This window comes from Palaemon carinicauda, chromosome 11 (assembly GCF_036898095.1).
Source record: "Palaemon carinicauda isolate YSFRI2023 chromosome 11, ASM3689809v2, whole genome shotgun sequence".
Lineage (NCBI taxonomy): Eukaryota > Metazoa > Arthropoda > Malacostraca > Decapoda > Palaemonidae > Palaemon > Palaemon carinicauda.
In genome coordinates this window covers 104,551,722-104,566,103 of record NC_090735.1, presented here as the reverse complement: position 1 = coordinate 104,566,103, position 14,382 = coordinate 104,551,722, and the positions used below count along the sequence as shown (strand labels likewise).

General features: G+C 38.1%; 1 protein-coding gene across 6 annotated transcripts in view; it reads right to left on the bottom strand.

The window, feature by feature from the left end:
• LOC137650113 (regulator of microtubule dynamics protein 1-like) overlaps positions 1 to 14,382 on the bottom strand; it is a 314,670-nt gene that overhangs the window by 111,806 nt on the left and 188,482 nt on the right. For all 6 annotated transcript variants that reach the window (XR_011045912.1, XR_011045913.1, XR_011045914.1 and 3 more), the window contains one exon: positions 8,398 to 8,509. Coding sequence is in view for 2 of the 6 variants with exons in the window: in XM_068383241.1 (XP_068239342.1) it covers positions 8,398 to 8,509 (112 nt within the window). In the remaining 4 variants the exon portion in view is untranslated. The remainder of the gene's footprint in view (positions 1 to 8,397; positions 8,510 to 14,382) is intronic.

Genomic DNA, 14,382 nt, shown 5'->3' with positions numbered 1-14,382 from the left:
CCCTTATATATATATATATATATATATATATATATATATATATATTCATATATATACATATACATATATATACATACCCCCTCTGATGGTCCAGCACTTTGCTGCAGTAGAGGGGCTTGAGTGTCTCAATGATGGGCTGGGCAATGGCGGTGGGGTAGTTTATCCACCCTGGCAGGCTCAACCATACCGCTAAGGCCAGTTCTGAGAGACCAGACCAAGACTGGACCCCTATAAGCCCTCTCCTTTATTTAAGATATGCAAAGGCTAGGAGAAGGAAAACTCCAAAATCAAACCAAACAAGACCCCAACGGCGGAGCTTCCCAGCACCGGCGGAAGAGGGCAATGCCTGTCGGGCAGGCAACAAGGCGGGCCTTGACATAACAAGAACCCGGCAGCCCGATGCAACCAACATCGGAGAAGCCGACTGTCTCATATGTCTTGAGCCGCGGTGAAAACGATGTGGGCCAAGTGTGTGTGCGTGGCCGTTGCAAAGCCACGACCACCCAAAACAATATACCCAGCTACTGGCATTCTGTCGTTTCCTCCACCCTTCTTCTGATAGGAGGCTGATGGCTAATGACATAACCCAATTCTCGGACACGAGTGGGCGCCGACGACATATATATATATATATATATATATATATATATATACAGTATATATATATATATATATATATATATAAAAATATATACATATATATATATATATATATATATATATATATATATATATACATATATATATACATACTGTATATACATTTATATATATATATATATATATATATATATATATATATATATATATATATATATATATATATATACATAAGCACAATCATATATATATATAAATATATACATATATATATTTATATATATATATATATATATATATATATATATATATATATATATATATATATATATATATATCAATATATATAAACACACATATTTATATATATACAGTATATATATATATATATATATATATATATATATATATATATATATATATATATATATATATATCGCACTCACATAAAAACACATACACACACAAACACTGTTTTCACTCAGCACAGGAGCTCGACGCGAGTTTTCCATATACGTGTGTTTGACAATTATTTTCTCCGCCTTATAATTTCATAAATAGCAATGGTTTTATATTGTTGTAAAGCTAAAGACTTGTGCTTTACAGGGGGCGGAAGCAACATTAGGCAGCGTGGTCCATCTTCTGCTGCCTGCTTGCAAGATTCTTCGCGGCAGAAGAGGACATTTACTATAGTACGAAGAATCAAGATATATGGTAAGTGTGGATTCTTTTATATCTTATTTTATCTATTTTATAGAAAAAAGGGTCAAAACCAATGGCAAGCGCCTAGTAATCATTGATTGATTTATTTTCACAAAAATTAAGAAAAAACAATCAAAGTAAGACCTAAGCCTAAATCAGTAAAGTAAAATACATGGTTACTAGGTTGGACAGGGGTTGGGCCTTGGTGGGGCTTCCACCCTCCATTGTAATTTTTTCTTGCTATTTTGACATTTTTAGAGGGTGAGTGGTAGGAATGTTTTTCTCACCAAATTAATGTATGTATGTATGTATGTATGTATGTATGTATGTATACATATACTGTATATATATATATATATATATATATATATATATATATATATATATATATATATATATATATATATATATATACAATAAAGGATAAAAAGTTTGGTTATGAGCTAACTTCGCCTAACGATAGCTGCTATTTACATTTCTTTTTTCATACTTTTGATAACTGTATAAGAAAGTTCTATAAATGTTCTTCAAAAAAAAAAATACTATAAAATTAAGTTAGGTATAAGCGATAGAAAGACACTTTTTCAATTAGCGATCTTCGTTACTTGCGCTAAAGAAATTTAGGTTTACAATATTTGCATTTCTCCAATTTTTTTTTGTTTCCTTTCTTCTAATCACAAACTCATATATACCATTTTATAGCTGAATAAATTTTCTATAAGATGGTATGTTTTTCAAGTTTCTGTGATGTAAACCCTTTGTGCTATATCGAAATACATACGATAAAAGATAAAAAATTTTGTTATCGGCTAACTTCACTTAATGATAGCTGCTATTTACATTTCCTTTTTCATACTTTTGATAACTACATATGTATGTATGTATGTATGTATGTATGTATGTATGTATATATTTGATAAATGTTCTTCAAAATGAAAAAAAAATAAAATTACTCTAAAAATAAGTTATGTATAACCGATAGAAAGAAACTTTTTCAATCGGTGATTTTCGTTACTTGCGCTAAAGAAATTTAGGTTTACAATATTTGCATCTCCTATTTTTTCATGTTTCTTCTAATTACAAACTCTTATATACCATTTTATAGCTGAATAAATTTTCTATAAGGTGATGTGTTTTCCAAGCTTCTGTGATGAGAAACTTTTGTGCTTTATCGAAATATATATATATTTTTGGGGGGTAGCCGACACCAAACAAAGCAACTAAAGGGGACCTTTCCTCTCTCTGCTCCTCCCAGCCTGACAGGGATTCAGACGAGTTTGGCTGGTACTGCTAGGGTGCCACAGCCCATCCTCCCCGCTATCCACCACAAATCAAGTTTCATACGCTGAAAACCCTACTACTGCTACCTCCGTGGTCACCAAGGCGACCAGAGGAAGCAGCCTTGCCTACCGGAACTGCGTCACAATTGTTTGCCATTCATTCCTATTTCTAGCATGCTCTCTTGTCTCTCTTACATCTATCCTCCTATCACTTAAGAGCTTTTTCACTCCATCCATCCACCCAAACCTTGGCCTTCCTATTGTACTTCCCCCATCAACTCTTGCACTCGTCACTTTTAGCAGACAGCCATTTTCCATTCTCTCAACGTGGCCAAACCACCCGCTCTCACCCTCACTACTTCGTTCCTAACCCTATCTTATCGAGATACACCAGCCATACTCCTCAGACACATTCAATTTCTGTCTCTCTGTCACTTTCATTCCCCACAACTACGATCCATGTATCACAGTTCGTACAATCACTTTCTCATACAGAGCTCTCTTTACATTCATGCCTAACCCTCTATTCTTTACCACTCCCTTCATTGCCCCCAACACTTTGCATCCTTCATTCACTCTCTGACGTATATCTGCTTCCACTCCACCATTTGCTGTAACAACAGACCCCAAGTACTTAAACTGATCTACTTCCTCAAGGAACTCACCATTCAACCTTGCACCACCCTCCCTTCTCATGCATCTCATAACCTTACTCTTAGCCATATTAACTCTCAACTTCCTTCTTTCACATACCCTTCCAAACTCACTAATCGACTAAGTTTCTCTTCCAAGTTTTTAACCAGTACAGTATCATCCGCAAACAACAACTGATTTACTTCCCATTCATGATCACCCTCATCTATCACTTTCAATTCTCGACCAAGCACTGGAGCATTCACTTCTCTCACCACTCCACCATCAAACAAATTGAACAACCATGCCGACATTACACACCCCTGTCTCAGACCCACTCTCACTGGAAACCAACCACTCACTTTATTTCATATCCTAACATACGCTTTACTACCTATGTAGAAACTCTTCACTGCTTGCGACAACCTTCCATCAATTCCATATAACCTCATCCCATTCTACATCACTTCCCTATCACCTCTATCATACGCTTTCTTCAGATCCATAAACGCAACATACACTTCCTTGCCTTTTGCTAAATATTTCCAGCATATCTGCCTAAGTCTAAAAATCTGATTCATACATCTCTCTACCTCTTCTAAAACCAACCTGTACTTCTAAGATTGCATTCTCTGTTTTATCCTTATTCCTATTAATTAGTAGTCTACCATACACTTTTGCAACCACACTCAAACTAATACCCCTTGAAATACAACACTAATGCACATCTCCCTTACCTTTATATAGTGGTACAATACATGCACACACCCAGTCTACTGGTAACATTGACAATATAAAACAGATATTAAACAATCTCACCAACCATTCAAGTACAGTCACACCCCCTTCCTTTAATATCTCTGTCCTCACACCATCCATACCAGGAGCTTTTCCTACTCTCGTTTCATCTAGTGCTCTCCTCACTTCCTCTCTAAAAATCTCTCTCACATTCTCCTTTCCCATCACTCACTGCTCAACATCTGCAACAACAATTATATCTGCTTCCTTATTATCCTCAACATTCAGTAAACTTTCAAAATATTCTGCCCACCTTTTCCTTGCCTCCTCTCCTTTTAGCAACCTTCGATTTCCATCTTCCACTGTCACTTCAATTCTTGAACCACATTTCCTTACTCTCTTCACTTCTTTCCAAAACTTTTTATTCTCTTCATATGAACGACCCAAACCTTGACCCCACCTCGAGTCAGCCACCCTCTTTGCTTCAGCTACCTTACGTTTTACTTCCACATTTCTCTAAATCTTTCATACTTCTCTAAACTATTACTCTGCAGTCATTCTTCAAGTGCCCTCTTTTTCTCTTCGACTTTTATCTTCACTCTTTCATTCCACCATTCACTACCCTTCCTCATGCTGCCTCCAACAATCGTCTTGCCACACTCATCACTTGCAATCACACCAAAATTTTCTTTTACTAACTTCTACTCCTCCTCTATATTACCAGTTTCTCTCACTTTTACTCTGTCATCATATGCCATTTCCAACCTTCTTTGATATTCACTTTTTACCTCTGGTTTTATTAACTCTTCAACCTTCACTACCTCCCTTTTACATCCCACCACTCTATGCACACACTTTTGCTACAACTAAGTTTCCTTCCACCAAAAAATGATCAGATATACCGTTAGCTATACCCCTAAACATGCGCACATCTTTCAATCTTCAAAACATTCTTCTAGTTATCAACACATAATCTATTAATGTCCTTTCTACCACTCTTCCATTTGCCACTAATACCCATGTATGTATACTGGTTATCATCTTTCTTTTTTTTTTAAACAACAACTTATTACCATCTCGTGCTCAACATACATATCTACCAGTCTCTCACCACTCCCATTTTCACTGGGTATGCCATACTTCAAATGACACTTTCTACCTCTCCAGCATGCACTCTATCATTTAAGTCACCCATGATAACTACATAATTCCTTCTACCCACCTAGTTAATTCATTCCACTCTTCTTCACTTTTCTCATAACCTGGCCCATACGCACTAACAAAAGCTCAACATTCCCTACCCAACCCAACCCTTACCCACATTGGAGTAGATGATATCTCCTTCCACTCCATTACTTTACTTGTCATTTATTCACTCACCAATAAAGCCACACCCTCTCTTTCTTTGCTCTTCCCCAGTCACTTCATCAAACATCACTTCATCCTTTCCTTTTATTTATGTCTCACACAAAGCCAATATATCCATCCTTCTATTTCTAAACATACTTCTAATCTCACATCTTCTACTCTCTATGGTACTACATCCAAGCACATTCAGACACTCCAAAACTAGTGTGCAGGGGGGAGTCACTCTCCCCTCAGCTCCACCCTTTTGTTATCTCATAGAAATAAGATACAGGAGAGCAGGTTCCTAGTCCCCTTGTCCTGTCCCTTTTAGTCGCCTCTTACGACACACAGGGAAATGTTGGCGCTATTCTAATTGTTGTCATGCCACCGCGGCCACTTCTTAACACATTAGTAACCATCAGTAATTCAAGCTAAAAATGGTACTAGACTTCAACACTTTCAATAATAGACCAAGTGACAAAAACACTGATCTATAAAGACTTAAAACTTTAAAATGGTACTAGACAAACATTTCTAGTAATCATCAAGATCAGAGATATACGAGAACAGAGAAAAGCGGTGTATAATTTTCAGGAACCAGAGGGAACTTATCTTTCGTAGACGTGTCTTCAGTAAACTGCCCATTACATCTTCCTTTTTGATGTTAACCACGATGTGCGTCCTTTTGTGCCACTCTCACGTACTTCCATGTGACATTTCACAAAATCAGGCCAAAAACTGCTTCTTGTTAAGGATCTTTGTAATAGAATTTTACGTTTTCATGATATTATAGAAGGTAACTAAATCTATTCCTATTTTCTTGATAAAACATATTTATTTAGATTAAACATAATTTCAGAATTGCGATTCATTTCAAATGATGTCACTTCTATTCTAAATGCCATGTAACCATTCTAAAACCTTCTAAACTCCAAGTAAGCATGATTTTTCCTCCCTCGCCATGAATTTCTACGATATCATAATAAAAACACAATGCCTTAAATTCATTGGAATTCCAGAATTACGTATGTTACTGACATTTATATGACTGAGCAGTTACATAACAAGAACTTAATGATGATAACAATAAATATGAGTGCTATCACTACTAACAACATCGTAATGATTTTAAGCTCTTAAGACATACATAATAATCCTCCCTTACAGATTTTATTCTTAACCATCACAAACACAGAAGGAGTGGGATACGCTGGCCCCAGACCCCCAGGTACAAGTGTTGGAGTGACAGGCACAGGGGTAGGGGTGGGCAACACAGGGGTAACACTAGCACCGGACTAAGACGCACTTTCAGCCCTGTGGCCAACTTACGCCTAATGTTATGTGTGATGCCTAAAGTGCCAAAGCTTTTTCTGTTGCCACTGGTGTTATATTATGAGCCTATTTGTCCTTTCAGGCTTGGGAAGGGACATCACTGGGATAACTGACACTTTGGGCCCAATCACACCTTTTCCCAGTGCCAGTGTTTCCCGTGGTGAGGTAGCCTTAGCTACTTTACAAGCTCCCTAAACAAGTCATAAAAGCCCTACAGTACATGGAAGAGCGCCTGAAGATGTGGTGATGGGCTCTGAAGGCATGAAACCGAGGAGGGACTCTCTCTTCTTGCCTCTCGAGGGAAACGAGTCAACGGCATCTCTGGCAGGAGCATTAAGTCTTTCTTTGCCGGAACCCTGAGCCAGCGCCTCCACCAGCCTGCCATTGGAGGGCGAACCCTTCAGGCCCAAGGAAGGCCATAACAATTGCAAGGTGTCAAAAAACCCAAAAACCGTGTTTCCCTAATGAGGCAGGCCCTCCCGTTTCTCTAGGGGAAAAGGAAGGGGCTAATGTAACTGCTTCGAAGTTTGCCCTAACGATAAAGGGCCATCGCTCTTGCCCGAGCAGCCTCCAGATGAGAAGACCAACGGGGAAGGGTCGGAAGGGAACTTATCAAGGGCCTGGAAGAGAAGTTGGGACTTCTTTGACCTCGAGGAAGACCCAGAGGGCAATGAATTCCTCTTTTACTTCTTCCTCCTCCTGTTGTACGCTTCTCACTGGGAGGATGGCCACTCCTGACACTCATTGCAATGAGGCATGGCTGCAGGAGTGTCCTCTGCATGCCGGACATAAAAGCTGAGGACCTATCTACCTTTCTACATAAATGTGACACATTTACGACCAGACACCTCTGGGCAAGCCCACACCTCCCACGGCATCTACAACGAAGACAGACGCTCACAAACATTCTGAAAAGAGAAAGCAAAAACAAATTTAAGTAGCCAGTACTTCAGTCAGTGAGAACCTCCCTTCACACCAACACCTGAAATCAAATTGGTTTGTCAGTAAGCGTGGGGAGGTTGGTGCTTCCAAGCTGCCGACTAGTAGCTACAAGCTGGTTGTTTACACCTCATTATAACATTACAGCAACTGTGTACTCCAGGTCCACTATTATCTCTCCTTTGTGAAGAACAAAGGTTTGTATATGTACCAGAACAAACATGAATTATACAGTATAGTATGTACTAATACAGTATTATGCTTTTGTTTTTATGTCGTCTTTAGATGCATATTAAAAACCAAAAAAAAAGGACTTAACCTACCCACTTAGCCTAACTGGCCTAAGTCATAGATCTGATTTCTATGGATGTAGATTTTCTTGATTATTTAGTAGTACGTATTACCCTCCTCAACACTCTGAGTCAACTGCTTACCATACATGTTGCACAAAATCAATTAATAAAATAAATCAGAAAAAATATTATGAATCTATACGATTTCAGCAATCTAAACCATAGCCTACCACCACAATAAAAATAGGGCCCAAATGATTGGCTGCTAGTAGTGTACTCCTCGTGTCGTTTTGAACAATGGGTGCATATAGATTTTCTCCCCTTAATAATAATAGAAGCTATTTCAAATTTGTTCAATTTAATTTCATGCACATCAAGGAGTTACTGTACGATTAATGGAATTAATAGGTGATAGCCTGGCTACATGGAAAAATATAGTGTAAGGAGAGGGTCCTCTACATTACAGATTTCTCATGAAAATAATTGATGAGTCACTTAATATCTCAATAGCTAAAGTAAAAACAGACCCTTACCTTCAAAAATCAGTTTTTCTCTTTCTTTTACGTCTCCCAGTTTTTCTGGAATCACCGACATGTTCTTCGTTGCTTTAGCTAATCTCCATAAGACTTCAGCATTTTGAGGATACTAAAATAAATGACAAAAATGAAAGTAATAAAATCTCCAATATACATGTACTGTAATTTGAATACTACAAAACATTTGAGTGGCATAAACTTCAAAAACAAAAGAAACAAACCAGGGATGGTTTATTTATTTTACAGCTAATGATTTCAAATCAAAATTACTAATTGCACACACTAATCTATAATTTTCTCAAAGGCAGTGAGTTAAAATTTGAGAAAGAATATTTTATAAATATGCTCTTCTCCTGAGAAGAAATTTACTTTTTAGTTTAGCTGCCAGTAAGATTCCATGCAAAAAGCATTCCACTTGAGATTAGTACTTTGAGAATAATTTTTCTGATAAATGTGGCACAACTCTAAAAAAAGATTTCTTAACCCATTAAGAGTTGTCACTTGTATGCCCATTTCTCAGATCTCTTTTAACCTTGAGAGAATGATTCTACAAAATAAAGCCCCTTCTCACAATTGAAGACTTCAAAAGATAAAATCTTGTGTGTTTATTTGAAAGACCCTGTTACTGAAACTGATTCTTATAAGAAAAAAACATTTAAAAAATGCTAAAAATTTTATATAATTTGTATTTTTCCTAGCTATATAACCCTGTATCATTTATATGGGGTTACTTCTAGTTTCGTTTTCTATGGGCAGACAATAAAAAAGAAATCGGTTGCTAGCTAACTACTGGGAATGACGCAATACACTCGTTCCAAGCGCTTAATCACAACACTCTTCTGGTCAAAGATTTGTGGGGCGGTTGAGGCGGGACCTTTGGTAAATGACTCAGCTTTGAATAGCTAGGAAAAATACAAATTATATAAAATTAGTAGTTTATTCCTACACAGATACAAATTTATGAATCATTTATATGGTGGGAGGAAGTCTTGGAGAAGGTAGGAGGTCTGCCCTTCTCTCTCAAGATACAATTACTATAGAAACAGCAAGAGATCAAAGTGAATTATTTGTGAAAAGTGCAGCCAGCTCATAAAGGGGCAGAGCCTTACCTTCAATTCTAGAGAGCTTGCCGGGGTGAAGTGATAACATCAAGTGTTGCATATTATCAATATATTCAATATATCATCTAATACAGGGGTGGCCAACCTATGGAGCATGCAACAACAGTGGCGCATTGCACGATTGCAAGTGGCACACTATACCCCAGTGATAATTTAAGAAAAAAACATGCCTGCTCATTAAAAAATAATACTAATAATAATATTGATTTCTAGAAAAAAAATATATTTTTACTAGTACTTTCAGGAATACGGAAATAACAAATAAATATTATCAATGCAAATTCAAAGTGTCAATACAGTAAATACAGTTTACTTGTATTCATGTTAAATCCTTTCCTTTACAACTGCTACATCTGTCCACACTATCATATATATATATATATATATATATATATATATATATATATATATATATATATATATATATATATATATATATATATATATATATCAGATGATTATATGTATAACTGCCAAATATGTCCAAATCCCCATACATAAAGGATTGAAAGGGGGTTAAAGTTTGTGTAGCGCATCTGAATTAAAAGTGAAAAAAAAAATTGGTGTATGGGAAACAAAAAGTTGGCCAACCATGATCTAATATATCAACCAGTACACAATTCAAGGCTTTCTTATTTGCATTAAGGTGAATTCCAAGTGAAGGCTTCAAGTCCGATCAAGATTACCATAGGCCTTAGTGCTCAATACCTACCCTTATAATGCCGAGCATAACAAATGCCTGGGATAAGAGGAGTTACTTATCCTAAAAGGGCTTAAAGTTAGACTATATGTTGTGCAGCAACAATAGGGCCTATAAAAAAAGGTGTCCAAAGACCTGTGAGTGCAGTCTCTACAGTAATGGATTGTAAAAGTGGTTTGTCTCTTCCAAACTCCAGCTTCAAGAACTTGTGCAACGGAGTGGTTTTTGCGGACAGCTAGGCTTGTGGCAAGCCCACTTATATTATGTGTTCGAGGGGAAGGCCTTGAAGAAACTTCCTTAAAAAATTTAAAGGCTCTCAATGGAATAATTAAAGGTTTGTGTGTATGAAAAAACATTTTGGTTTGGATGTTATGACACACAAACTTACATTTTCTTTTTTTGCCCTCAAGTGTCCCCCAAAAAAGGTGCCTTAATACATTATTATTTCTTTTAACAGGTACTGACAGCAGGCCCCTACACCCAGTAGGGAGAGAAGTTTAGGCTAGTCTTCTAAGTACATAGGAAAGATGAAGTTGCTTACTGCCTGTTACTATTGTGTTTAGTGGTTGGTGTTGCTGCTTTGTATTCACATCATCTTGCCTGATAACTGGAAGCACTTTACTGTTGTTAGACTGAATAACAAAAAAACGAGTGGTTTTTATTTCGGATAAGTATAAACAGTTCGTGGAGGGGATGTAAACTAAGGCATTATAAGGCCGTTGTCTAATGCTCGTGTTCAGCAGTCATCGCCGTAAAGTTGATGACGATTTTGTTTCGGTGTACGAAGTATAATGAGGAAGAATCTTGTTATATGAGATTGCGTCATAAACATTAATAGTTCACAGAAGCTATTGAAATGAAATATCTGTTTGTTGGTCCAGGAAGTGAATTCAGATGCTAGGAGGAGAGGGACTGTGTTCGAGTTTAGTCTCGTCGTTCCACAATTATCAAACCCCTTCCAAGAATGAGAGATTTAGGCACTATTGTTGTTGGTCAGAAAAGTTTCAATGACAACAAAACCTTATCACAGTACGGGTTTACAATTGGAGATTTTCTAAAAATTGCTATCATAAGCCCAGAGAGACCTGCACAGCATCGTATGCAGCCATACTATTCAGAAGTTAAGAATTTTTAAGTAACTTTGCAGCCTAATGGTAGACTGGATATTGATAAGGACAGTATTGCTTTAGGGAAAACTATTGCAGTAGAGTATTTTCACAGTTTTATAGTTTCTTTCTAGATGGTTGATTTTATATTAATTGTTCAGGTTTCTTACTGGTCATTACAGATGTCATAAAACCATAGTGTTGCGGGGTTTTCCTTTAAGCTTAGTGTAGGAGTAGTGTTGTTTGTTAAGATAGTTGGACCATCCAGGCAATACACACGGTTGCGTTCTTGATGTACTAAAACATGTAGATGTTTGTAGCATAGCGTTAGGAACTTCTCTGGAATGATATAGATTTTTTTTGTTCCATTTACAAATAAATATTTTTCTTGTTTTTATGAAGACAGCATTTCATTCCAGTTCCTTTCACCATTTTGTCACCTTCTCAGCCACTGTTTTTTTTTCTAAGTATCATTGTTTATTTTTTCTTTTTACTGAACCTGAAAACGACATCTCTAAAAAAAATATAATGCAATAGCATTTTTTAGCTGGGTCCCTTTGCCCAGTATAAATCAAGGGTTGGTGCCCAGTGATCCGTTCTCTTGACTTGTTATTCAGATTTTTGATTTTCCACCATTTTACCTTTTTGTGTAGTGAACGTTGGGGTGTGGTCGGTATTCACACACTAGGCAGTTCGGATGCTACCTCTGGCCATAGTCCGCAAACCACTATATCATAATAGTTTCTCACAACCATAAAGAAATACTGTTTCAGGAAACTTTCCTTTTGGAGCAACCAGTGTTCACAAATAAGTTGGAGATTCTATGCCTAAGATATTGTGTTCTCTTTAAACATTTATGCAATGCTCTTACAGGACATAGTAACATGTCATCCGAGTAATCAGTTATCTCTCTGAGAGACAAGAGCGTGAAAATGTCAAATATGAGACCATTATCAACCAAATTTTGGGTTTTGACCACAAATTCAGGATCAAAGGACAAATATAGTTCTCTTCACCCTCTGGAATGTGACACAAGATGATATAGACCGTGCAATTCACTTACTTTTTTGACTGAAGCCGAAGCAAGGAGGAAGACGGTCTTTAAGATAAGGTCACTGTTTAAGGCTTTATGTAGAGTTTTGTACAGGGCTTTCTTTAAGGCTCATACGACTTTAGTCACATACCAGGGGGGCAAAACTGCCTTAAACTCCTAATCAGAGCTGACATTTCCCAAGAGTTTGAGAGATCCAGTCCTTTCAGTCTGAATACTTGGCTTAAGGCTCAGCGGTAACCTTTTATCCAAGTGACTAAAAGGGCCTTCTTTTTCCTCAGGAATACAAAAAGTTATGCAATCAGGGAAATAGCAGCTTTGAGTGGAGCAATGTTCCCCCTACGACACCAATCACAGAAGATTTTTCACTTTGCCTTGTAAACCGCTGAGGATGACTTTCGGAGATATCCAGAAAGCTGCTTCCAGTTGGTCTTGAAAAGCCCTTCTTTCGAAGGAGACGCTGGATAGTATCCAGCCGTCAAGAGACAAGCAATGCACTACATCATGAAATTTTCTTTTGTGGGGTTGGCATATTAGGTTTGGCCATTCTGGAAGTTCTCTTGGTACTTCTGCCAGAAGTTCCTGCAGGTCTGAATACCACTCCACTGTTGGCCACTTTGGGCACTAGTGTTACACTGACTCCCTTGGATGTTGTGACCTTGTACAGTGTCTGAGGAATCATACAGAACAGTAGGAAGGTGTAAAAATCTGGACTATCCCACGGGTGTTGAAATGCATCTTCCATCACTGCAGTTTAGTCTGGGACTGGAGAGCAATAAACAGGGAGTTTATAATTCAGGTGGATGGCAAATATGTCCAAAGATGGGGAATCACACAAAATAACACTAGAGGAAGCAAAGACCATTCTGAACCAACTGTTGACCCCCAATGGCTCAATTGGTCTGTAATAACATTCCTCTTTCCGGGAATAAACCTCGTCGATAAAGAGATTGCCGGGGACTGTGCCCAATTGATTATCTCTACTGCTAGATTGCATAGTAGGAGAGAGGCTGCGCCTCCTTGTTTGGCGATGTAGGTCACTACTGTGTTGTCACTCATCAATACCACAGAGTGACCTTTCAGAGTCTTTGCAAAGTGGAGTAATGCTAGTTGCATTGCTTTCATTTCCAGGAAGTTTATGCGTAAGGTCTTATCCTCTTCTGACTATAGGCCTGATATTTGCTTCTTTCCTAGGTGTGCAGCCCACCCCTGGCAAGATGCATCTGTGAAAAGCATGACCTGTGAAGGGGGGAGCCTGAAGGAAGGCTCCCACTAAAGGTTCTCCTCGTCCAGCCACAAAAGGAGGCCCTTTATCATCTCCTGAGGAACTTGCAGCAGGGTTGCAGGGTGGTCTGAAGATTGCGACCATTGGTTCTTTAGACCCCATTTCACCGAGCGTAAATGCAACCTCCCCAGAGGGACAAGCTTCTCTTACGAGGAAAGATAGCTTAGTAGCTTCTACCAAGTCAGGACAAGAAGTAGGTTATCTTTCAGAAAGGTTGCTGCCAGTATCCTAAACCTTGCTATTCTGTCTGCTGAAGGAAAGGCTTTGCCTTGAACGGAGTCTATGTCCATGCCTAGATCCCAGGTATTCATTATCATTATTATTACTTGCTAAGCTACAAACCTTGTTAGAAAAGCAGGATGCTATAAGCCTGAGGAATCCAACAGGGAAAATAGCACAGAGAGGAAAGGAAATAAGGAAATACTACAAGAGAATTTTAGGAACAATAACAACATTATGTTTAAAGGTTTAAAGGGTACTCATGGATGGCACAGGCAAGGGATAGTGACACTGCCCTTGCAAGCAGGACAAAGCCGTTAAGACTGACCATATATATGCTCAGCGCCTAAGCCCCCACCCTCCACCCAAGCTAGGACCAGGGAAAGCCAGGCAAGGGCTGCTGATGACTCAGCAGGTAGACGTACAGGCTCCCCCAAAACCCCCATCCCTAGCTCACATGGATGGTGAGGTTGCAATGACCAAAGGAACTAATGAGTTTG